The 27418-nt window shown below is 45.7% G+C and overlaps 1 protein-coding gene across 1 annotated transcript; it reads right to left on the minus strand.

Moving 5' to 3' along the window:
- Window positions 1–608: 608 nt before the first annotated feature.
- On the minus strand, window positions 609–25652 carry LOC311136848 (cartilage intermediate layer protein 1-like; the record flags this gene model as incomplete). Its single annotated transcript, XM_084171140.1, has 9 exons — window positions 609–3013; window positions 6638–6795; window positions 6943–7051; window positions 7463–7780; window positions 7915–8070; window positions 9840–10022; window positions 10692–10961; window positions 12022–12120; window positions 25592–25652. The coding sequence occupies 9 exons, from the start codon at window positions 25650–25652 to the stop codon at window positions 609–611; spliced, it is 3759 nt and encodes a 1252-aa protein (XP_084027266.1).
- Window positions 25653–27418: the final 1766 nt, after the last annotated feature.

The raw sequence follows: 27418 nt of genomic DNA on the forward strand, positions 1-27418 counted from the left end.
TGCAATGGAAAGCGTTGACCAATTATGAAGTGTTTAGCATTTAGACTGGCTTTTACAGTTGCAGTTGGTTATATCTCAAGCGATCAGAGACATCGGAAAAGACGGTTGGTTAACAATGGTTAATGTGGAATGCTACAAATCCAAATATTTCTTGGAAATTGGTTTCCTTCCTATTAACGCCAATTAAATAAATATCCTTTGCTTTACTGGACTGATGAAAGCTAAAGAAATGTACTTCTTCTCAAGGAATACAATTAATACTGATATGTATTGCCAAACCCTTCAAGTAAGTTTTAGAGAAAAAAAAGGTCTTATTTTTTCTCTCCTCCGTGTGGTTTTGCTGGAGTGGTGACTGTTTCAATAGATTACCATACTGTGTTCAGAGAAAGTTCACATCCAACATCACCAGGCTGACCCAACTTGACATTTCCTTATTTTGTTTGTGAGAGGACGTCATCTGATTGATTTCTAACCCAAAGACCTAGGAGTAAATTAAAAGTTATTAGGATGCAAGTCCAGAAAGTGGAAAACTTTACACACACCAAAAATGCTACTTTTGTTTTCACTCTGTGGCTCAACGAAAACTTGTAACTCACCAAACGGCAGATCTACTGCCTGTCCTGTGTCCGCATCGTAGATCTCCTCCTGGTAGAGGAGCTGGATCTGCGGCTAGTGGACCCAGAGGGGTAGGTCACTACCCGGGAGGACCTTCCTCTGACCTGCAGCCCCTGCGCTTCCCTCATGTCCCGGGCCATCTGAGACAGGGTCTGGCTGGGGTTCGTCTGGAGGCGTTGGAAGAGACTCTCCCTGGGCACAGTCCTTTCTGGGCAGCTGAAGGTCAGAGCAACTCCAGTGTCTGATTTCATCTCTCTAGAGAAGCCGTCAGAGGTACCATCAAAACAGCGTCCAATGGCGATCTCCTTTGCCACCCTTGGGTTCTGGTCCGTGACTGTGTAGATCCCATAGTTGTGCCCCAAGGGGTCGACGGGGGCCAGAATGTTGAAGGCATGTGACTCGTTGTTCGGTGAGGTAGGGGGGTGCTTGGTCAGGTACTCCTTTAAGAGGCTGTTGATGCCCACTCTCCGACAGTTGCCCTGTGGGAGGACTGATACGAGGGACCTATCGACTGCGGCTTGGTCGAAGAGCATGCCACTGCACTTGAACTCGAGGCAAGCTGCGGAGATGTTGGTCACGTGCATGTCACGGGTGCTGCGGATGTCTCTGATGCCGTACAGCTGGCCTACAGTCTCAGGGTGTGTGCCTCCATGGTTCTGTGACCTTATCATGACCTCCCTTTGCCCCTGGATCTTGACCTTGATGAAGCAAGCCCTGAACTCCTGAGGGTTGGGCCACCAAGAGAGGTAGTCACCTGTCCACGATGTTAAGTCGTTCTCTTGAAAGGGCACAACGTTATATTCGTATTTGTCCTTTTCCACTCGGAAGAATCGGAAATGGTTAGCATTGATTTCAGCATTTTCACAGGCTATTAAACTCTGATAGGGGTATATTGGCCCGTTGGTCTCTTCCAAATTATTGGGGTTGGGTTTTGCCAAGTTGATTCTGAAGGCTGTTTTCTTGAGAGCTGGATCATCGTGGTCTGAACGCTGGTAGTCTATCTTGTCTAAGTATGGCTGAGACACTCCAATGATGTTTGGGTTCATCTTGGGAGTTGAGGGAGCTGCTTCCAGTTCTTCACCACCCATAATGCCTGTGACGTAAGCTGTGTAAGCATCAGGCACCTGAGCATCACAGAAAGCTGGCAGGCAGGCTCCGTTGGGTCCGGTTATCACACTGTCAAAGCGACCCCATGCTCTGGGGTTAGAGGAAAATCCAGGCTTGGGCTCCAGGTTTATCAGGCTGATGACCACACCTTCCAACTGCTCAGTGGCCAGGAATTTGTCACTCATGTACGCCCTCACTTTGACGTAGCAGCGGCGGTTCTCAGGCACATCCAGGTTGAAAAGTCGACGCTCCCTGATTTCCATATTACCTATGAGGAAAGTGCGCTCCTCTCGCTTGCTCCGTCCATTACCACCAGATGTGGTCTGAGTGTAGTGAAAGTCACTCTCCTCCTCCCAGACACCTGTGTCTGGGTTGAGGGACCACAGTTTCATTTTGGGAATGTGCTCTTGCATTTTGACGTGCTGCGTGTCTAGGAGTACTTGGACTGCTCCAGCCCCCAGGAATTCCTGGTTCGTTTCATCTCTGAAGTCAACGGAAAACATCCCATATGTCCTCAGTGGAAGCATGTCACCCTCATCGTCCACAAAGTTGAGATCACCAGGCGCTGCAGCAGCTGTGGTGATGTTCCTGGGGTCAATGAAGGTGACACTGGCTTTCACCGTACCTTCGTACACCTCCCCATTGTTTTTGTGGAAAGAATTTGGAGGTATGACAATCTGTCCAATGGGGTCCTCTCCTTTGATTTCTCCTAAGTCAATGGTATTTGTCTCTCCAGCATTGATATCAATGGGTTCCTGCTTTCTCATCACCTTCACGTCATGGTAAACAGAGCCCCCTCTCTTGTCAAAGATAAACACCTTAGGAGTGTCAATGAATTTTTCTGTGGGATCCACAAAGTTGACCACCAGCCTCTCTGTGTCTGGGGTTATATTGAGCGTGAAGCCTCCTTTGTACCCTGTGGTGCCCACTCTCTCCTTGCCAATGTACATGTGCCCGAAACGCAGTGGTTCATCATTGTCAGCTGTGACCACCCTGCCACGTACAAGCACCTTGGGCACCACACACTTCTGGCATCCACACTCAGTCACAGCTTTGATGGGCAGGCTGTAGCTCCCACAGTCGATCACCCGGCTCTCCATCTTCTGGACCCCGCAGCAATAGCCACCTCCATCCCTGCAGCGCAGGTCGAAGTCCAGGGAGCCTGCACACTTGTTGTGGGGGCAGCGGCCGGCGTTGTAGAGCTTAGAGTCAGTCCCAGGCTGAACACAGTCCACAGGCAGCCTAATGAGGTGGTTCTCAGGTGTGGGGTTGCATGCCAGCGTGCCTTTAGCTGTGGAATACACAGTGCATAGAGTGAGCTATGATATTGCACTCATGTTTTATGGATGTAAACACACACATGCATAATGTATGCACATTATGCACTGAGTATACCAAAAATTAGGAACACCTTCCTAATATTGAGTTGCATCCCCCCTTTTACCCTCAGAACAACCTCAATGGATTCTACAAGGTGTCGAAAGCGTTCCACAGGGATGCTGGCCCATGTTGACTCCAATGCTTCCCACAGTTGTGTCAAGTTGGCTTGATGTCCTTTGGGTGGTGGACCATTCTTGATACACACAGGAAACTGTTGAGCGTGAAAAACCCAGCAGCATTGCAGTTCTTGACACAAACTGGTGCGCATGGCACCTACTAACATACCCCGTTCAAAGGCACTTACATTTTTGTTTTGCCAATTCACCCTCTGAGTGGCACACATACACAATCCATGTCTCAATTGTCTCAAGGCTTAAAGATCCTTCTTTAACCTGTCTCCTCCCCTTAATCTACACTGATTGGAGTGGATTTAACAAGTGACATCAATAAGGGATCATATCTTTCACCTGGATTCACCTGGTCAGTCTATGTCATGGAAAGAGCAGTTCTTAATGTTTTGTATAGTCATTCACTCATACAAAATTACAGATGCAAATGGCCCACTCTGTCACACTTCCCATTAACCAACCAAATTGATGTTTAATTACCTATAATTCCGTTTTCATAAGTAGCATTAGTATAATTGTGTGTAATTAGTATGCATTTGTGTGTAATTATTGTTGGAAAAATTGTACAATTTTTCTTACATGTACAGTGGGGAAAAAAAGTATTTAGTCAGCCACCAATTGTGCAAGTTCTCCCACTTAAAAAGATGAGAGAGGCCTGTAATTTTCATCATAGGTACACGTCAACTATGACAGACAAAATGAGAATTTTTTTCTCCAGAAAATCACATTGTAGGAGGAAAATAAGTATTTGGTCAATAACAAAAGTTTCTCAATACTTTGTTATATACCCTTTGTTGGCAATGACACAGGTCAAACGTTTTCTGTAAGTCTTCACAAGGTTTTCACACACTGTTGCTGGTATTTTGGCCCATTCCTCCATGCAGATCTCCTCTAGAGCAGTGATGTTTTGGGGCTGTCGCTGGACAACACGGACTTTCAACTCCCTCCAAAGATTTTCTATGGGGTTGAGATCTGGAGACTGGCTAGGCCACTCCAGGACCTTGAAATGCTTCTTACGAAGCCACTCCTTCGTTGCCCGGGCGGTGTGTTTGGGATCATTGTCATGCTGAAAGACCCAGCCACGTTTCATCTTCAATGCCCTTGCTGATGGAAGGAGGTTTTCACTCAAAATCTCACGATACATGACCCCATTCATTCTTTCCTTTACACGGATCAGTCGTCCTGGTCCCTTTGCAGAAAAACAGCCCCAAAGCATGATGTTTCCACCCCCATGCTTCACAGTAGGTATGGTGTTCTTTGGATGCAACTCAGCATTCTTTGTCCTCCAAACACGACGAGTTGAGTTTTAACCAAAAAGTTATATTTTGGTTTCATCTGACCATATGACATTCTCCCAATCCTCTTCTGGATCATCCAAATGCACTCTAGCAAACTTCAGACGGGCCAGGACATGTACTGGCTTAAGCAGGGGGACACGTCTGGCACTGCAGTATTTGAGTCCCCGGCGGCGTAGTGTGTTACTGATGGTAGGCTTTGTTACTTTGGTCCCAGCTCTCTGCAGGTCATTCACTAGGTCCCCCCGTGTGGTTCTGGGATTTTTGCTCACCGTTCTTGTGATCATTTTGACCCCACGGGGTGAGATCTTGCGTGGAGCCCCAGATCGAGGGAGATTATCAGTGGTTTTGTATGTCTTCCATTTCCTAATAATTGCTCCCACAGTTGATTTCTTCAAACCAAGCTGCTTACCTATTGCAGATTCAGTCTTCCCAGCCTGGTGCAGGTCTACAATTTTGTTTCTGGTGTCCTTTGACAGCTCTTTGGTCTTGGCCATAGTGGAGTTTGGAGTGTGACTGTTTGAGGTTGTGGACAGGTGTCTTTTATACTGATAACAAGTTCAAACAGGTGCCATTAATACAGGTAACGAGTGGAGGACAGAGGAGCCTCTTAAAGAAGAAGTTACAGGTCTGTGAGAGCCAGAAATCTTGCTTGTTTGTAGGTGACCAAATCTTTATTTTCCACCATAATTTGCAAATAAATTCATAAAAAATCCTACAATGTGACTTTCTGGATTTTTTTTTCTCAATTTGTTTGTCATAGTCGACGTGTACCTATGATGAAAATTACAGGCCTCTCTCATCTTTTTAAGTGGGAGAACTTGCACAATTGGTGGCTGACTAAATACTTTTTTTCCCCACTGTATCTGGTGGTTACTTATACACACACACACACACACACACACACACACACACACACACACACACACACACACACACACACACACACACACAGACACACACACAGACACACAAACACACACACACACACACACAAACACGCACACAGACACACAAACACACACACACACACCCTTTATTTCTTTTCACATTGCTGAGAGACATCCATGATCAGCCAAGTTGCACTACAAAACATTCATAATGGGGTAATTAGATGTGAACTTGGGGAGAACATTTGTTCACCAAGCATCCAGATGGGAATGGGAAAGAAAGGAATATTGTTCGCCCAAATGTTGACCAAATGTTGGCAAAAGGAATCATGTGCATGATATCATGGCTGAGTTTACGCTCCAGTGTTCCTGTTAAATTCCCCATCCTCTAAATAAGCAGATTGTTGCAGACAGATGGAACAGCCTGATTAACCAAATGTGTAATTTCCTGGCCCCTCTGCATTTTTCAAAAACGAATTAAAATTACAACAACTAAAAGAAACAAAAAGAAAATGGTAGTCCTGTCTTTTAATATGAATGAATTGAATAGAATATTTTATTAACTAACTAACTGGAGTGTAGCCTAATGTTCCCTAGTGAAGGGAACCACACTGGGTTGGTAGCGTAAAGCAGGTTAATCATTCTTCACTCAGAGCCTTGGTGAACCAGGTGTTGTTCTATTCACAGGGGCAAATCTCTCAGGCTGTTGTGACTCAGAGCCAGAACATATCCTCCTGTAGATTGATTGCTTTAGCACACTCCCCCGCAGCCCCTTTTTGTCAATCTTTCTCGTGGCTAACAAGCAACTGGGGAATACGCACAATGTGTATCTACCCCGCACGGATGCAGAAACGCATACCTGTCTGACTAACAGGATTTATTGACAATCTTGGATTTCACTTCAATAAGGGGAGCTCTGGAGAAGTGGGATTTTGGTTTTTACTGTCCATTATAAATAATGTAAATAATCTTTGTTTAGAAAAGGCTGCTTTCGACCAATGTAAACATAATAAAACCTTACTGCGCCACATACTGCCAGATTCTGGAGGCCTTGATATTTTATGATCTTATTTTTCTTGGGTGTATTTATTTGATGTAACAGATACAGTAGATTTTCTGTGTTTTTTTCCCCTCGCTCTCATTCAGTTTGCTGCAGTGTCTTTCCATACTATCCATTCCTACAGGTACAGTACAGGATTTGATGGATAGGGTCTATACGTACCGATAACGCTGAGGAATGCCTGGGAGGACTTGATGCTTCCTGTTTGGCTGCTGGCTTTACAGTAGTAATGTCCTGTCTGCTCAGACTTCAGGTCTCTCAGCACCAGATCCTCTTCATATTTGAACACGTTCCTGTCCAATAGGGTCCCATTGTGATACCTGGGGAGAAGAACATGCGATTAAAAACCTATACTGAAAATCTAATGTTTGTAAGTTGTTTAATATAATGTGTTATCTAGTCATGCTTCCAAGAAACTTTTGTAAGATTTTTTTCTGGCAAATGAACAAAGGAATGCATTATCATACCAGTAGTATTTGTCTTGCATGGGCGACCCTGTTGCCTTGCAGCATAACATCACACGCTGTCCCTCATAACGCACTTTGTCCTCTGGGTGCTTTACAATGTATGGCTTCTCTGCAAAGCAAAGCAGTAGGAAACAAATCCTTAAAAACCTGGCTCTGGGACTGTTGTGAATGGTACCACCGAGGCATCATGATCCCATAAAACTTAATCAGGCCTATAGTTTCTTGTTGGTCTCCATACTTCAGAAAAAATATTTGTGTGGGATTATGGTTAAAATACTGCCCCTGTGACTACATTTATGTTTATTTAGTTTCCATGTATATGTGCATGTAACGGACTCAACTACTTCAGACTTTCCTCCAGTGGTCCATATTGTAGTTTTATATGTCCTTCCCATAGTCTGGCTACAGTAGATGGATGGTTATAATGACAGACTGACTGGCTCAAAGCAGTACTAAGTATATAGAGAACATACTTTATCATTGGGCTTTTTGTTGATATTACTAACTTAGTACATCTCACCTGCAGACTTTAGGACCGCCCGTGCCCAGGATAACCCGGTGCTGTTGCTGGAGGTGGATGCAGTGGCGGGGGCGAACTTCTCCTTCCTGATGTAGAGCTGGGTGGGGGAGATGGAGCACACCCCTGGGAGCCTGAAGAGGCCCTTGGCGTCAGTGCGGGCACGGATGATCTTGGGTCGGCTGGCCAGCGCTATCCTGGCCCCCACCACGGGGACACCGGTCATACTGAGTACCTCTCCCTGGAGCATGTGGCCCACACACACACAGCAGCTACAGTCCTCACTGGGACGGCCCTCGGGACACTCACGCTTACACTTGGCTGCAGATACACACACACAGAAATACACAATAACACCCACACACAATACATTCAGCATACCTTTACACATGATTAGAATGATTATTCAGATTTTACAGCCATATTGTGTATTTCTCTTTAGATTCAAGACTTACGTCGGCATGGATTCTTCCCACATTTCTGGATTTCAGCTGCTCGTCCCACGCACTGCACCGTTACAGAGGTTCTCACACAGGTCCTCCTCCTGATCCTGCGACCCTTGCCGCAGGTCACTGAACATGCGCCCCACGGAACCCACTGAGTCCACTTGGCTAGTCAAACAACAGAGACATGAAACATAAACATGAATGATCCATATAATGTAACTGTAGCTTCAAGGAAAGGTGAAAAGAACGATGCATTGTAAACATATTATCACAGGACTTTTGCCAGGCTACTGGTCACCTGATGAAAGTGTGCCTTAACAGAATTGTTACATATTAGGTCGTTTCCTCCTCTTTACGGGAGATAGCAGAGACAGTGCTGCCACTGATGACCATTAGAGAGGGAAGTGCACAGTGACAGCCTCCTCCTGATCAAAGCCCCTGGCATGTGGAGAAGATGGCTTTATGTGTTAGGTTCTAGACATCACCTTTTTTTCTAAGAATGTATAGTCTATACATTCTTAGAACAAAAGGTGCTGTCTAGAACCTAATAGGGTTCTTCGGCTGTCCCCATAGGAGAACCCTTTGAATAACTATTTTTGGTTCCAGGTAGAATCCTTTTGGTTCCAGGTAGAACCCTTTTTGGTTCCATGTAGAACCCTTTCCACAGAGGGTTCTACATAGAACCCAAAAGGGTTCTACTTGGAACCAAAAAGGGTTCTACCTGGAACCAAAAAAGGTTATTCTATGGGGACAGCTTAACCCTTTTTTCTAAGAATGTACTGCTGCCATTGGCTCTACTTTGGCCGTAGTCACTGTATTTATTAACAGCCACATCACTAATGTCCCTGCTGCTCCATCTCCAATCTGTTGGCAGCGGATAGATTAGTGTGATTGTCTTCATGTCAATAATGACCCTGATCAGCTGAATGTCTCTTGGTAGTGAATTAATTATGTAAAATGATAATGATTATGATTGGCTTGATGTTCAATATCGGCATGGTATGTCTTTTTTTATTAATTTTTTATTTAACCTTTATTTAACTAGGCAAGTCAGTTAAGAACAAATTCTTATTTACAATGACAGCCTACCAAAAGGCAAAAGGCCTCCTGCGGGGACGGGGGTTGGGATTAAAAATACAAATATAGGACAAAACACACATCACGACAAGAGAGACACCACAACATTACATAAAGAGAGACCTAAGACAACAACATAGCATGGCAGCAACACATCACAACACAGCATGGTAGCAACACCACATGACAACAACATGATAGCAACACAACATGGCAGCAGCACAACATGGTAGCAGCACAAAACATGGTTCAACATTATTGGGCACAGACAACAGCACAAAGGCAAGAAGGTAGAGACAACAATAAATCACACGAAGCAGCCAGAACTGTCAGTAAGAGTGTCCATGATTGAGTCCTTGAAGAGATGGAGATAAAACTGACTGTTTTCTTGCAGCTCGTTCCTGTCGCTAGCTGCAGCGAACTGGAAAGAGGAGCGACCCAGGGATGTGTGTGCTTTGGGGACCTTTACAGAATGTGACTGGCAGAACGGGTGTTGTATGTGGAGGATGAGGGCTGCAGTAGGTATCTCAGATAGGGGGGAGTGAGGCCTAAGAGGGTTTTATAAATAAGCATCAACCAGTGGGTCTTGCGACGGGTATACAGAGGAGTATAGAGTGCAGTGATGTGTCCTATAAGGAGCATTGGTGGCAAATCTGATAGCCGAATGGTAAAGAACATCTAGCCGCTCGAGAGCACCCTTACCTGCCGATCTATAAATTACGTCTCCATAATCTAGCATGGGTAGGATGGTCATCTGAATCAGGGTTAGTTTGGCAGCTGGGGTGAAAGAGGAGCAATTACGATAGAGAGATAGATGTATACTGTAGGTCTATGTGTAAGTTGTGTTGTGAGGATACCTTCACATGGCAGGGTGGCACACTCCCTCCTCTCTGTCTGGGGCCCCTGGCATGGGGGAACCAGCAGCAAGGGCAGGGGCTGGATGCTCATACACTTCCTCTGACGGACCTGAATGCCCACGTCATTACAGGCTGTAGCAGAGCAGGGGCCCCAGACAGCCCAGTCCGTCCAGTAGGCCTGAACTGGACACACAAGACAAGACATTGTGACAAGGGTGAGTATGGAATCCACACAGAAATAGAATGGGTAGAATGGTCACAGACCTAAAATCCAGTCCTGAACTGAGAATTACACATGTAGTATATTAATTGGATCACTCTTTTGTTGCTGAGAATTTCCCTGCACAGCAGGAAATGCAAAAGTGTAGTGTATTCAAGGTTTAAAAAGCCTTCTAAAGATTGTAATTTCCACTTTAAAATGTCAGACTTGATTTGCCCTGACTAAAAATGTATCAATCCACGTCATAATTCACCTTTCCTGTTGCTCCAGGATTCTTCTCCTGCTGTAGCAAACTGGCTCAAATTAAGATACGGCATCTTTAAGTAAGTAACGTAGCCTGTAGTTTGCAAAAATAAGTCCAGGACTTTCACAGTTGAACAAAGACTAACAGATCATTAGTGGCCATAACAGAGCAGCAGATGCATGGCTTAAGTGGCCTTACCTCCACTGAGGTTCTGTTTCGACTCAGTATACAGCACAGTAACTAGGGGTGACAGGGATAATTGGCTAATCCCTTCACAAAATTCCACTATCCCCTAAGCACAGTATGGGTTCAGAATCCTGAACTCAAAGCTATTATAGCACATCTACTTTATAACCCATGTGAATGAGGTATGGTGGTCTGTGGGTACCTGGTGGGCACTGGAAGCGGACGTAGTAGTTGGAGCAGATGCGCCCGTAGGGCTGCTCCTTGTTGATGCACCAGAAGCCCTTCTCCAGGCTGAAGTGAGTCACCTCCCCAGTCTCTGCTGCTGCCACCCAGTCCGTGGTGCGGGCCTCCATGGCCACAGGCCGGGCACACACCCTCTCCCTGTAGTAGAACCGGATGGCCTCTAACCGCTCGTAGTCTCCATTCCCCCCTGGATGGTCAATGTTGAACCAGGATGTCCATTCAGTCACGCCTGTCATACATGCAGATTGGGAGGAGGGAGACATAGACAAGGAGATACGGGTCACAACCGGGGGGGAAGGTTACACAGTTTAAGAGAAGTCTGCTACTACCATTTTCTGCTGAGTTGAGACGCCCAGGGGAGCCTGCGTTTTTCCAAGCCAACTCAGATGGCAGATGAGGAGGAGGGAAAGAGGCACGTTGTCTAGCTTTTGTCTGCCACATGTTCAACTCTGAGGATTTCCAAAGATGTGAAGAAACTCGCTGCATTGCATTAGCAACATACCATCGATCTCTGAACAATAGATTTCTTCATTGGAACGAGCCCCTTGGGAGGCATGGAGAGAGAAGTGAAGTGATCTATTGGTGGACGTTGTCTGGATGTGTGCTATTGTCGGTAGACAATCTCAACAGACGTAGTGACCCCTCTCTCTCTCTTTTCATTTAAAAACACTTGCAAAGTGATCAAAAGCCAGTGGTTTTCAACCCTGTGGTGACATTAGGTACTTAGTTTTAATTTCCTGTACTTGGATAATGTGTGTGTTGGCTTACATATTACTTTGGACGGGATTTAATGAATAGTTGCTTAAATTAAACTACACTCATGTGAATATAAACTCCATGCTATTGTTTGCTCTGCTATGATCCTGGCAGGTTAACGCCATTGTCTCGTTCCACCAGAATACTCATTCAAAGGAGCGAGACTGAATGTAAGCATAATGGAATGTGAGTGCTGAGTGGGAACTGAACATTGATTACACATTAGAAGCAGGGTATGGTTGATGAATTGGAGGGATGGGGGGGCTATAGAGTCTCAACATTGGCCTTGGACTGGAAATGGACTTCACCCCTAAATATGATAGGCTGTCTGTATAAATGTTACTAGTATGTAATAAAACTGTACAGTAACAATCGATTTTCTGCACTTGCCATGGGTGTGTAAAGCCTGGGAGTTTCAGTACATCAAAGGAAGGAAACCCCTCTATCTGAGGCAGAATATACAGTGTTGGATGAGTCTTCCCTCCTCAGGTTGTATAGGTCAACCAGGTGGTATTAGGAGTGAGCTCACTCACCTGTGGTCTGCTGTGGCTCGGTCAGCATGTTGTAGTCCAGCTTCCTACTCTTGTTTGTCTGACTCCACTTCCTGAGCAGAGAGCTGTTCCTGATGGGCCCTGGATGGGGAGAACCACACCATGAATACACCATATGCCATGACCAGCAGGGCCCAACCTTACCTGCACCACTGCACCACTACCACACTGTAACACTGTAACAGTGACCTCAAGAGCTCTGCTCAATGGATCCACCACGTTTTACAATGGGGAGAACAAGATTTATGGAAGCCGGTTTTCGAGTCTGCGGAGCTACTTGTCTGAGGAGTGGGTCCTCGGCATGTTTTCATCAATTTGTCTGAGAGTCTGTGAATGTGAGAGGAATTTCTACGTCTCACTCTGTGGGCCGTGGTTGAAGGCCAGGGAGTAGTCTTGGGGTGGAACACCTGATCTCGGTGCATTGACGCTGGGGTGTCTGTGTTTCCAGATCTCCTGGCTTTGTCTGGGTGCCACCAGAATACAAAGACAAGCCTGGTTCTCTTTTACCGCCCCCGCGAGCTAGCTAGGTGCCAACAGTCAGTCTGGAAGAGCTCCATCCAGATGTGTGTGAGAACACCTGATAACACACACACACACACACTTGCACGCACGCACACACACACACACTTGAACGCAGTCACACTACACCAACACTACACCACAGTCTGAGCACGTTCAGTTTCCTGTTCTAGACGTAGGTTTTTTTTCCGCAGCCCTCAGCGAAACACTGTCCAGTCTCATTAAGGACCTGGGTCCATATGGAAAAGCACTGTGCTTGATCTCTCTCTCTCTCTCTCTCTCTCTCTCTCTCTCTCTCTCTCTCTCTCTCTCTCTCTCTCTCTCTCTCTCTCTCTCTCTCTCTCTCTCTCTCTCTCTCTCTCTCTCTCTCTCTCTCTCTCTCTCTCTCTCTCTCTCTCTCCTCCACTCTCTCTCCCCCTGTTCCTCATCTATTTTGAAACAATCAGGAGCCGAGGAATGAGCTGGAGTCTCTATAAGGGGAAAGCGAGATGGAGTGGAGGGAGGGAGGGAGAAAGAGAGGGAGAGTGATGGAGAGAGGGAAAGTGGGAAGGACAAGCAGAGATGATTCCCCGTGGTTCTCAATGAGCCATGTACCAGAGGTCACATTCCTCCACTCTCTGAGGGAAACCTTGTCTAGTGGCGTGATACTGTGTGTGTACTGTGTGTGTGTGCCTTTCCAAGTTTTCTGGCTGGCCTCTTTGAAACAAGTCCTGGCTGTTGGGTCCCTCCACAGCCCAAACGTCCCCCCTTAAATGAACACGTCTCCAGCAATAAAGCCAGGATGCTGAGGAGACCCATTGAGACACACACAGCTGAGAGGAATCAGCTCATGTAAAGCCATCCGTTAGTAGTGACTTGTCCAGCATATGCTGCCAATATGCCTTACTTTTCCCTATTTTCCACCTCATCCCCGTCTCAGATACGGTTTGGCCTTGATCCATCAGTCCCTCTGTCATCTCTACATCTGCCTTCTCTTCCCTTCTCTGACTTTCCTCTGTATCTTCATCTGATCTTGTCATTATGCTGGAATGGCCAATGCAGCAACGCAGCCAGTTGTCCCCTTTGATATTACACACACCAACACACTTACATTCACGTCCCACATCAGTGTCAGGCATCAAACGGCTGACAGCGGAGATGAGTGTCCTTTCTTTCGGTTCCCAACCGCCTGCCTGAAGCCATCGCGGCCTGAGAAAGCCATTCACACCACGGACTGTCTCATGGCCTGCCTGACTGATTGGCTGTGAGAGCGCTTACCACTTTAGCAGGGACACAGCTGAGTTTATGGACACAGACACAAAGACCCGAAGCAGGGGCAAGCTTCAGTCCAGTCCCTCTGCTTTTTATTGCTGACTGTGGGTCTTTTTTTGTTACGCCAACACGATTCCCAATTTTATGGCTTTGGAGCATTTTTTCCTAGTATGGTGTTCACCCCAATGAATGGCTTCTCTTACAAGTGGTATTACGTAAGTTCCAGGTCAGTCTTTGCAGTCTGCTTAAACCAGACTGACCTCTTTCCTCACCTTTGTAGGTCTACATACTGCAGGTGTGCGTGTAACATTAAAGCAAGGGGCTATCTTTCAATGCAAGGTGGGCTTTTCATATCTGGCTTGATACTGTAGACCATAGACAGGGGTTTTAATATTTTATGTCAGTTTTCCTTAATTGACATGATGGAATGACTGGATGAATAGAAACAAATGTCTCTCCACACAACCTCTGCACTGCAGGTGTGCCTATGCGGCAAACTACCTCTAACAGTTTCTCTCTCTTCAGCTTTCCTATTCTTTACTAGATGAACTGTGGAGGAAAATAAGCATGTCAGGCTTGGACACACTTCCAAGTGACCTTGTCACATTAAATGAACGTTGATTTGATTACAGTTTAATGGCGTGCGGGTTGCAATCACTGCTGTGACTATGACTTGATGGAGCGGTTTGCTACAGGAAGTGTACATACCATCGTTAGTTAAGTAGGCTACTCCTGAGTGGCGCAGTGGTCTAAGGCACTGCATCGCAGTGCTAACTGTGCCACTAGAGATCCTGGTTCGAATCCAGGCTCTGTCGCAGCCGGCCGCGACCGGGAGACTCATGGGCGGCGCACAATTGGCCCAGCGTCGTCCAGGGTAGGGGAGGGAATGGCCGGCAGGGATGTAGCTCAGTTGATAGAGCATGGCGTTTGCAATGCCAGGGTTGTGGGTTCGATTCCCACGGGGGGCCAGTATAAAAAAAAAAAAAATGTATTCACTAACTGTAAGTCGCTCTGGATAAGAGCGTCTGCTAAATGACTAAAATGTAAATGTAGGCGCTATTGTGCTCATTCTACTTCCTGCTTTTGGAAATCAGAAAAATCGATATTGTTTGCCGTTTTTGTGGGCAGGGGCGTGGGCATGAAGTAACAATCTACAGAGAACTGCACTATTACCAGCCTTGGATACTCCAACAGGGGCACATTGCTTACACTTATCACTTCAAGATGTTTGATAATGAAACCTAAACCATTAAACGATTACGAGAGTCATTTTATGAGGTGCATAATGGCATGAAAGCTTTTTATGTAGGAATCCATATTTAATATAATGAACACGTCAGCCTTGCATTTTCAGCTATGGCAGTTGTCTAAGTGTGGCTTGTTAACAGTTTATATGTGAATTTAAAAAGCCAGTGATTTTATATGTGCTGTTTCATGCTAATGGTACGTCAGTGGCTTTACCTCATCTAAAACGTGTTGAAACACACTGTTATGTTAGAGGAAACACACTTAAACTTAACCGGATTTCCTCCTCTGTTTGAGGTCCATACTCCTGGTTAACCTTCCCCAATAGAGGCCTCTCTCCTACCTCGCCACCACCCTCGTAAAACCTCAACCCAGTAACAAGATACTGAAAGAGGTCAAAGTATAGTCCCATGTAATGGAAACAATACATTAGCAATGGCTCCAAGTATGTTTCTGTGCCTATTAGCAGACCGTCTTTCTCCCCTTAATATAGACACACAGGCTAGCTTCTCTTAATAAAGCTGAATACCATGCAATGTTATATTAGGGATGGAGGCGAACTCAACTGGGTGTTGGAATTTCTACGTCAGATCCAGTATTGTCTCTAGCTCCCCTCTCCACGCTTTTGCCCTTGCGCTGCTTTGGCCATTCTGGTGCCAATGCCTGGCATTGTTGTTCCTACTGAACTATGGTCCTTATTCTGGGGATGCTGCTATTTGAGGTGTGTGTTCACCAGTCTCCCATCCACATCATAAAGTGGTGCTGTGCTTTAGTTACAGGGTACACAAGGACAAAACCATATATTAATACCGCAGGGCCTTCTAAAGGCCATTCTCCTCTCCTGTTGCCTTCCCAGCCGGGTGTTTTCCGAGACAGAGCTGCATGCACACTCGACGGCTGCCAGAAGCTAATAAAAAGTTGCAGAAAATGAAAAAATAAGTTTTGAAGTTACCCAGAGAAAGGACTTCAGTCAGATTAGACAGATAGCCCAGCCAGATTTGGATTGGCAGAGATACAGGCCTTTCAGCAGGTCTGGAGGTTGTTTAAAATATTCCAGAGCCTTACAAGAAGAAAATGTAAAAACACTTTTCTGTGTTATGTAACAGCTTGGATGGAGTGGTGGTTCGCGGGGCTGAGCTCTGGGCTAAGCACTGGGCTGAACGCTGAGCGTCTCTCACAGTGTTGATGCAACTTTGCCATGCCATAGCCCCACACTTAATTGTAATAACAGGTGTGTGTAGTGAAGTGTTAGATCGCTGGAAACATCCACCACCTGGCCTTAAGATTTAGGCAATAAGGAGATATTTGTTCAAAATCAGAAGCATTGTATTTAGACAAGGGTTTGTGGCAAACCAATGGGCATTAGATGATTGCCCAGAAAGTGTGCGTGTGTGTATGTGAGTTTTTATGCCATGGCCTTGCAGACATGTGGAAGCTGTTTTGTTTATTTGGCCTATTATCTGGCTGAGGTGTGCTGTGGTGGAAGAATCAGATGGTCTCTCTCTCTCTCTCTCTCTCTCTCTCTCTCTCTCTCTCTCTCTCTCTCTCTCTCTCTCTCTCTCTCTCTCTCTCTCTCTCTTTCTCTCTTTCTCTCTCGTTCTCCCTCCCTCCCTCCCTCCATCAATCTTGGCTTCAGGGCTGTTTGGGGAGCCACTGACTGATTCTTGGTCAACGGCATCTGTGCTCCATTATCCTGAATCCAGTTTTGCCCCTGACATTAACTAATGATGCAAATCCACCACAAGATTTGGGGGAATTTTAAAAAAGAACACAGAGGCTTTGTGTTCTTCATCCGATTTTTTCTACCGCACTGCATTTCCTCATTCAGGCTATAAAAAAAACGAATAGCCTCAATGGTATTTCCCCATTAAATCCACTGCAAGAAACAACTGCTTCTTGAGCATTAGCCTAGTTCTATGTCTCAGAATGTAATGCTTGTGCACTTTGCTCCTCAAACGCAGACATTAGCATTTTGAAACGGTAGCGAGCCAGAGAGTCATTTCATTTGAAGGGCCTTGATGTGGTGATTGCTGGGAATACAAGGGACTGACTTTGATCCCTTTCTTCTCCCTCCCATTCTCATTTAAGTCAATGGGCTAGACATCCTGGTGTGGTGATTGTGGTTTAGCTGGACCACTGCTCTCCAGTCAGTCTGTGGCCAGCATCTGGAGAATTAGCTAGTCCCTCTGAATGAAGCCAATTAGCACAGGGACAACATTGTCTTTGGAGCTCTGAGACGGCTTCTTCATGGTCCCAGTTGGCCCACCTCCCCCTCTACCCCGAGACTGGCACGGGTACGGGAGATTACAGTTCATTACGGGCAGCCTGTGTGGCATCTGGCTATTTAAAACACTCCACTAAGACCTGGGACTTAGTTTAGCCTGACTGACTGATAGTCACACTGTTCCGTTTTGGTATAGTCTCAGTAGCGCCAAGCATCCACGAGCAGCAGCTGTCTCCTCAAATAGGGAAACAGATCATAAATCTCTGAACCCTGAGAGGGACGGAGATAATGATAGAGGGACGGTGATAGAGAAGGAGCAGGAGGGGAAATGAAAAGTAAAAGGAAAGAGTGAGACAGGGAGAGGGGAAGCCAGAGAGAGTCATTTCACCTGTCAGTTAGGTGAGAAAGTGGGATAGAGGATTTGTGTTTACTTGTTTTCTTGGTGAGTGCTGAATGAGTCCCACGAGGTGAGATGGGGACAAATACTACCCACGTCTGCCACAATGTGTTGGCGAGTGAATACATCACTATCCATTCTATCAAACATCTAGTCAGTGTGTGACTTTTCCTGAACAGGCAAAACTGTCCAGTACATGCACTGAATTCTAAAAGAATCCCAAGGCTATCCATCCATTATAACAGACTTACTGTAAAGTTACTAGTCTACTGCCACTTTCACACACCCCTCAGATTGAGGGACCCTGATACCTACAACGACATTGTACAATCAACCCCAGAGAAACGTGTTGCCCCTAACATCCATCTGCTTCTCATTAACATGACAGCGTGTTAGTAAAATGAGCGTGCTGATGACTAAACACCACATGATTACACCCCCAGTGGTGGGATAACCCTGCAGAGACAGACAGCACCCCTATGGTGCTACAGTATGATCTCACCATTAACAACTAAAGAACCACTACTGGTCCAACACTCACATCCACTGGGATAGGCTACTTTCTTACCTTGCAAAGTTTAGGTTCAGGAAGACAGAGATGTGTGCAAGTATTTCATGACCATAAACACCATTTAATGATTGATTTGATTTATTTATTTTATTTCAGTGTCATACACCAATTGGTGCCAAGCCTGTATGGGCTTATAAGACATTATTTCTTAAAGTACGTGTGCACAAAACAGAAAACAAAATTACATTTAACAAATTCAATTCAATATTACTAATCGTAACTATTAAAAACGTTTCAAAATGTTAAAATGGAAGGGCTAGATCTGTCGCTATTTTCCTTATACACTGAGTTGACAAAACATTAGGAACACCTTCCTAATATTGAGTTTCAACCCCTTTTGCTCTCATAACATCCTCAATTCATTGCGGCATGGTGTCGAAAGTGTTTCACAGGGATGCTGGCCCATGTTGACTCCAATGCTTCCCACAGTTGTGTCAAGTTGGCTGGATGACTGTCACGCCCTGGCTCTGGGGACACTGTTATGTTGAGCCAGGGTGTGTAGATCAATGTGTTTTGTTTCTATGGGTGCTATTTCTATGTTGGCCAGAGTGGCTCCCAATCAGAGGCAACGAGTGTCAGGTGTTGCTGGCTGTCTCTGATTGGGAGCCATATTTAAACAGTCTGTTTTTCATTCGTGTTTGTGGGATTTTGTTTCCAGTCGGTTTGTGTTAGACCGTGAACTGTCACGATATCGTTTTGTTGTTTTGGTCGTTTGACGCTAAATAAAGAGTATGTTTGCCTGCAACGCTGCGCCTTGGTCCTCATCTGTTCCTGACAATCGTGACAGAAAATCCCACCACTACTGGACCAAGCAGCGAGTCGAGGAGCCATCGCCAGGGAAATCCCTAGCAGATCTCCGTGGCAGCCTCGACTGGGTCAAGCCGAGTGAAGAGCAGAGAGGGTGGACTTGGGAACAGTGGAGGAAGAGCTTCGACTGGGTCAAGCCAATTGAGGAGCTGAATAGCGGGAGTTGGAAGCAGAAGAGCGAGAGTTGGGCGAGAACTATAGAGGCCTGGCCCACGGGGAAGAGAGACCCCCAGAATTTTTTTAGGGGGGGGCTCACGACGTCGGGGCAGCAGGAGGCCGCGATAGAGCGGTCCAGCGGGTTGGCAGAGGAGGCCGACAGGTTACGGGGGCCACTGGTCGAAGAGGGGATGGAAGGTGTAGAGGCACGGCGAGAGGTACTGGGGTGTGTTACCAGTCCGGTCCGGCCCGTTCCAGATCCCGGTGTAGGGCCAGTGGTGTGTGTCCCCAGTACGGTCCGGTCTGTTCCTGCTCCCCGCACCAAGTCAGTGGTGCGCTTCGTCAGCCCGGCTCGGCCCGTTCTTGCTCTCCGCACCAAGTCAGTGGTGCGCTTCGTCAGCCCGGCTCGGCCCGTTCCTGCTCCCCGCACCAAGTCAGTGGTGCGCTTCGTCAGCCCGGCTCGGCCCGTTCCTGCTCCCCGCACCAAGTCAGTGGTGCGCTTCGTCAGCCCGGCTCGGCCCGTTCCTGCTCCCCGCACCAAGTCAGTGGTGCGCTTCGTCAGCCCGGCTCGGCCCGTTCCTGCTCCCCGCACCAAGACAGTGGTGCACTTCGTCAGCCCGGCTCGGCCCGTTCCTGCTCCCCGCACCAAGTCAGTGGTGCGTTTCGTCAGCCCGGTTCGGCTCACTCCTGCTCCTCACACCAAGCCAGTGGTGTGCGTTGTCAGTCCAGCACGGCCCGTGCCTGTTCTCCACACCAAGCCAGTGGTGGGCGTCGTCAGTCCGGCACGGCCCGTGCCTGTTCCACTGGTGCCTGGTTCGGCACTGGTCAGATGTTTTACGCCGGAGCTAGAGCAATCCGTTCCATCAGTGTGCAGTCCAGCTCCGGCCAGCGGGGCCAGACCGGACCAGGGGTACTTTGGGGGGTTGGAGAGGGAGCGGGGATTAGGCCCGGAGCCGGATCCGCCGCCTAGGCAGAGTGCCCACCCGGTCCCTCCCCAGTGGTATTTGGTTGACGCGGTCGGAGTCCGCTCAAGGCTCAAAATCCTTCTTTAACCTGTCTCCTCCCCTTCATCTGGGGAAGGGTACCAAAAAATGTCTGCACCAAGAACACAGTGGCCTCCATCATTCTTAAATGGAAGAAGTTTGGAACCACCAAGACTCTTCCTAGAGCTGGCCGCCCGGCCAAACTGAGCAATCGGGGGAGAAGGGCCTTGGTCAGGGAGGTGACCAAGAACCCGATGGTCACTCTGACAGAGTTCTAGAGTTCCTCTGTGGAGATGTGAGAACCTTCCAGAAGGACAATCATCTCTCCCAGCACTCCACCAATCAGGCCTTTATGGTAGAGTGGCCAGACAGAAGCCACTCCTCAGTAAAAGGCACATGACAGCCCGCTTGGAGTTTGCCAAAAGGCACCTAAAAGACACTCAGACCATGAGAAACAAGATTCTCTGGTCTGATGAAACCAAGATTGAACTCTTTGGCCTGAATGCCAAGCGTCACGTCTGGAGGAAACCTGGCACCATCCCTACAGTAAAGCATGGTGGTGGCAGCATCATGCTGTGGGGATGTTTTTCAGCGGCAGGGACTGGGAGACTAGTCAGGATCGAGGCAAAGATGAACGGTGCAAAGTACAGAGAGATCCTTGATGAAACCCTGCTCCAGAGCGCTCAGGACCTCAGACTGGGGTGAAGGTTCACCTTTCAACAGGACAACGACCCTAAGCACACAGCCAAGATAACGCAAGAGTGGCTTCGGGACAAGTCTCTGAATGTCCTTGAGTGGCCCAGCAAGAGCCTGGACTTGAACCCGATCGAACATCTCTGGAGAGACCTGAAAATAGCTGGGCAGCAACGCTCCACATCCAACCTGACAGAGCTTGAGAGGATCTGCAGAGAAGAATGGGAGAAACTCCCCAAATACAGGTGTGCCAAGCTTGTAGCGTCATATCCAAGAAGACTCAATGCTGTAATCTCTGCCAAAGGTGCTTCAACAAAGTACTGAGTAAAGGGTCTGAATACTTATGTAAATGTGATATTTCAGTTTTATATTTTTAATAAATGAGCAAGAACTTATAAAAACGTATTTTACTTTGTCATTATGAAGTATTGTGTGTAGATTGATGATGTCAAGGTGTCAGTGTAATGCGGTAGGACGAAGTCAGGCACAGGACACAGAGCTAATCGAAAAACGTACTTTACTTGTAGGTATCTTAATGAACATACCTCCACGCAGGGAGGAACAAACCCGCTCACATACGACAACCAAAACATGGACAAACACGCACAACACACAGTGTGAGCCAGAGGGTTAAATAGGGAAGACATAATTACATGATGGGAAACAGGTGAGACCAATACAGACAAAACAAGTAGAACATAGAAACATGGATCGGTAGCAGCTAGTACTCCGGTGACGACGAACGCCGAAGCCATCCCGAGCAAGGAGGAGGGGCAGCCTCGGCTGAATTCGTGACAGATGAGAGGAAAAAACTATTGAATCAATTTTAGAATAAGGCTGTAATGTAACAAAATGTGGAAAAAGTCAAGGATTCTGAATACTTTCCGAAGGCACTGTATGTCATGGAAAGAGTGGTTGCCAGTCAGACCTTTGGTGCGGGTTAATCTTAAAGCAGCAGCATGTAAAGATGTATACATATTTCTTTTTTAAATATTTATATATATATATATTTTTTTTTTTTATATATATATATATACAGTGGGGAGAACAAGTATTTGATACACTGCCGATTTTGCAGGTTTTCCTACTTACAAAGCATGTAGAGGTCTGTAATTTTGATCATAGGTACACTTCAACTGTGAGAGACGGAATATAAAACAAACATCCAGAAAATCACATTGTATGATTTTTAAGTAATTAATTTGCATTTTATTGCATGACATAAGTATTTGATCACCTACCAACCAGTAAGAATTCCGGCTCTCACAGACCTGCTAGTTTTTCTTTAAGAAGCCCTCCTGTTCTCCACTCATTACCTGTATTAACTGCACCTGTTTGAACTCGTTACCTGTATAAAAGACACCTGTCCACACACTCAATCAAACAAACTCCAACCTCTCCACAATGGCCAAGACCAGAGAGCTGTGTAAGGACATCAGGGATAAAATTGTAGACCTGCACAAGGCTGGGATGGGCTACAGGACAATAGGCAAGCAGCTTGTTGAGAAGGCAACAACTGTTGGCGCAATTATTAGAAAATGGAAGAAGTTCAAGATGACGGTCAATCACCCTCAGTCTGGGGCTCCATGCAAGATCTCACCTCGTGGGGCATCAATATTCATGAGGAAGGTGAGGGATCAGCCCAGAACTACACGGCAGGACCTGGTCAATGACCTGAAGAGAGCTGGGACCACAGTCTCAAAGAAAATCATTAGTAACACACTACGCCGTCATGGATTAAAATCCTGCCGCGCACGCAAGGTCCCCCTGTTCAAGCCAGCACATGTCCAGGCCCGTCTGAAGTTTGCCAATGACCATTTGGATGATCCAGAGAAGGAATGGGAGACGGTCATGTGGTCTGATGAGACAAAAATAGAGCTTTTTGGTCTAAACTCCACTCGCCGTGTTTGGAGGAAGAAGAAGGATGAGTACAACCCCAAGAACACCATCCCAACCGTGAAGCATGGAGGTGGAAACATCATTCTTTGGGGATGCTTTTCTGCAAAGGGGACAGGACGACTGCACCGTATTGAGGGGAGGATGGATGGGGCCATGTATCGCGAGATCTTGGTCAACAACCTCCTTCCCTCAGTAAGAGCATTGAAGATGGGTCGTGGCTGGGTCTTCCAGCATGACAACGACCCGAAACACACAGCCAGGGCAACTAAGGAGTGGCTCCGTAAGAAGCATCTCAAGGTCCTGGAGTGGCCTAGCCAGTCTCCAGACCTGAACCCAATAGAAAATCTTTGGAGGGAGCTGAAAGTCCGTATTGCCCAGCGACAGCCCTGAAACCTGAAGGATCTGGAGAAGGTCTGTATGGAGGAGTGGGCCAAAATCCCTGCTGCAGTGTGTGCAAACATGGTCAAGACCTACAGGAAACGTATGATCTCTGTAATTGCAAACAAAGGTTTCTATTCCAAATATTAAGTTCTGCTTTTCTGATGTATCAAATACTTATGTCATGCAATAAAATGCAAATTAATTACTTAAAAATCATACAATGTGATTTTCTGGATTTTTGTTTTAGATTCCGTCTCTCACAGTTGAAGTGTACCTATGATAAAAATTACAGACCTCTACATGCTTTGTAAGTAGGAAAACCTGCAAAATCGGCAGTGTATCAAATACTTGTTCTCCCCACTGTATATACATATATATACATATATATACATACATACACATATATATATATATACACATACATACATATATACATACATATATATCCCTTTATTACTTTCCAACCCCACCATCCCTTCCCTAATTGGAGTAAACTAGTGAACAACAATGCTTAGGCCTCTACTTCATGCTTATACATACTATATACATGTTATGGACACAGTCAATAATTATATTTTGTTTGTTTTTACTCCTGAACTTCCTCCGATCATTTTCATTATGTCCATCTGGTATGCCTCTATATGCCATATCTTTCTAACTGTGCTCTTTCACAAAAGCTCACAATATATAACCTATATACTTATTATGGACACAGCATGTCTTACACTAGTTATCTTGTTGTTATTAGTTGTTGTTATTAGTCCCATCCTTCAGCTCCATTCAACACCTCCCATCTATCTCTTAACACCATCCATATTGGATTTCTATTTGCCATATATTTTTCAACTGTACTATGATGTTTTACAAAAGTTCTGAACCTTTCTATTCTCATTGTTTCTACAGTTTGTGAATTGAAAATAAACATCTTTGCTAAAAGTATTATTATATTATTGATCGATTGACTATGACTTTTCAGATCACCCAGTAGTGCTATCTGCAGGGTCAACTCCATGCAAATATTGCAATCCTTTAGCCATTCCTGGACCTGTGTCCAGAAACAAGCTACAAATTGACAGTACCAAAACAAATGATCTAATGATTCTGTCTCTTCACAGCCAAATCTGCAGATCTGGGAAGATTGTATCCCCCATACAAATAACATTCTATTGGTAGCAAGAATTGTATATAATAATTTAAATTGAAAAATTCTACGTTTTGAATCCGGCGTCGTTTTGCGTATCAGTTCATAAACACTATGCCATGGAATCGGTAAGTCAAAAATCTCTTCCCAACTATTTTGCAATCTATATGGGACGGCTTTCAATCTTTTGGTCCTTAAATGAAACTGGTAAACTTTTTTATTTATCACAATTTTCTTTAACCAATTATGTTCTTTAATGCAAGGCCGACAGACAAGTTCCTTACCTATTCCTCCTTCAACTTTCCTCTTCCATTTTTGCAGTAATGCTGCAATTATTTGGTTGTAATTTTGGGTAGAGCAGACATTTCCATATTTCTTTTTTAATTAGCCACGGGGAGGGTGATGGGATGGAAGTTAATTAGCATATCTACTGGCTGTTAATTGAGGCTGTGTGAGTTTAGTTTGTATCCTCTTTATTCCTCTCTCAGTCAGGTGACTGCAGGCACAAGGGGAATGGTGGCGTGGGCCTGCCTTCATCCATTTAGTGCCTTCACTCCAAACACTCCAAACACAAACACACACATACAATCTCACAGAGAGAGAGAGAGAGAGTACTACACTGACCTTCAATGTGTTGCCATCCAATTATATATGCACTGTAAACCCTCTGAATGGCACACATACACAATCCATGTCTCAATTGTCTGAAGGCTTAAAAATCAATCTTTAACCTGTCTCCTCCCCTTCATCTACACTGATTGAAGTGGATTTAACAAGTGACATCAATAAGGGATCATAGACTCACCTGGTCAGTCTGTTATGGAAAGAGCAGGTGTTCCTAATGTTTTGTACACTCACTGTATACTGTAATGCCATAAGAATGAGCTACTACAGACAAGCAGTGGATCATTGACAGCATGTGTCAGAATGATGCAGCTGTTCAGGCTGCAGTGTTGAGTTGGCTCTTATGAAGTTATCTCATTTGAGTAATGACATTGCTTACCAAAGTGACAGATAAATGGCATGCAAGATAAAGGCAATGATACAAAACACAGTGGCACAGTGTTACGAATAACATATTTTAAAATATTCTGGAAAATGAGTTCTGCTGATGAGTACACAAACAATTTCAATGAGTTTTTGTGGGATAGGTGTATAATCAACTTAAAACACACATGTTACACTTCAACAAATATGTGAAAAGGCAGAGTGATGTAATTATTTGCACATCAGTAATGAATCTGAACTAACATCACATTTTGAGGAGGACATTAACTTGACATACCTTGAGCCGCGGCCACAGTCAGGAAAGACAGGAGTAGTGTCACTTTTGTAACGTCCCACATGGTGTCCCACAATCACAAACTTGGATGCCTTCTTTCTCTCTCTCTGTGTGTGTATTATATAGTCAAGTCAAGAGGACAATGTGTTTTTCTTCAAAATGGCAAGCTACAGAGTCTGTGAGTGCTCTCAGGTGTGAATGATGCTGGTTGGAAACCTGCTCCTGTCCCCAAACCCAGCCATATGAGGATTGTGAGTTAGACGGAGAACAGAAGTTTTAAAAGAAGGGACACCCAGAGAGCAGTCTAATCCAGCCCCCCTCTGCTCACCATTGGCCAGTGCTCTCTCACATCTGTGTCTTCCATAACACTCCCAGAAAAAGGCAGGGGAGAGCGGGGCGGAATATTACCTCAAATAAAAGGGTGTTTTTTTACTTTCCACAGAGTAAGATTTTATCTGTTCTGTCTGCTTTACGGTCTTCATTTTTCCCTGCTTTGTAATACGTTTTTGGGCTGTTACTGAAAGTTGTATCCTCTCAGAACAGGTGTGTAGATACCACCAGAATACACGGAGAAAGCATCACACTAAGATATGATTATATTTTAGAATATGTTTGTATCCAGAACACGTAAACACTGACAGCTTTTCTACAGTATGCTCAACCGCAGTGTAGTGTGTTTGATGAAACAAGCCTGTCAACAGCGTAACAATGGCATTGAAATTGGCCATAACCAAAAATATACACTTCGGCATGCAAAACATGTTTTTGTTATACCATTCATCAAAGGAACTACACTGAACAAAAATATAAACGCAACATGCAACAATTTCAAAGATTTTACTGAGTTACAGTTCATATAAGGAAATCAGTCAATTGAAATAAATAAATTAGGCCCTAATCTATGGATTTCACATCACTGGGAATACAGATATGCATCTGTTGGTCACAGATAGCTTAACAAAAAAAGTAGGGGCATGGATCAGAAAACCAGTCAGTATCTGGTGTGACCACCATTTGCCTCATGCAGTACGACACATCTCCTTCGCATAGAGTTGATCAGGCTGTTGATTGTGGCCTGTGGAATGTTGTCCCACTCCTATTCAATGGCTGTGCGAAGTTGCTGGATATTGGCGGGAACTGGAACACGCTGTCGTACACGTCGATCCTGAGCATCACAAACATGCCCAATGGGTGACCTGTCTGGTGTGTATGCAGGAAGAACTGGGACATTTCAGGTTCCAGGAATTGTGTACAGATCCTTGGGGTCATGCACTATCCTGCTGAAACATGAGGGAATGGCGGCGGATGAATGGCACGACAATGGGCCTCAGGATCTCGTCACGGTATCTCTGTGGATTCAGATTGCCATCGATAAAATGCAATTGTGTTCATTGTCCGTAGCTTATGCCTGCCCATACTATAACCCCATCGCCACCATGGGGCACTTTGTTCACAGCGTTGACATCAGCAAACCGCTCGCCAACACAATGCCATACATGCTGTCTGCCATCTGCCCGGTACAGTTGAAACCAGGATTTATTCTCCAGCGTGCCAGTGGCCATCGAAGGTGAGCATTTGTCCACTGATGTCGGTTACGACACCAAACTGCGGTTACTTCAAGACCCTGGTGAGGACGACGAGCATGCAGATGAGCTTCTTCAATTGTGCAAACACACAGTTTCATCAGCTGTCTGGGTGGCTGGTCTCAGACGATCCCGCAGGTGAAGAAGCCGGATGTGGAGGTCATGGGCTGGTGATGTTACACGTGGTCTGTGGTTGTGAAGCCGGTTGGACGTCCTGTCAAATTCTCACATTTTAGAGTGACCTTTT

Source organism: Coregonus lavaretus (assembly GCF_964263955.1).
Source record: "Coregonus lavaretus genome assembly, chromosome: 11".
In the NCBI taxonomy this organism is placed as follows: Eukaryota; Metazoa; Chordata; class Actinopteri; order Salmoniformes; family Salmonidae; genus Coregonus; species Coregonus lavaretus.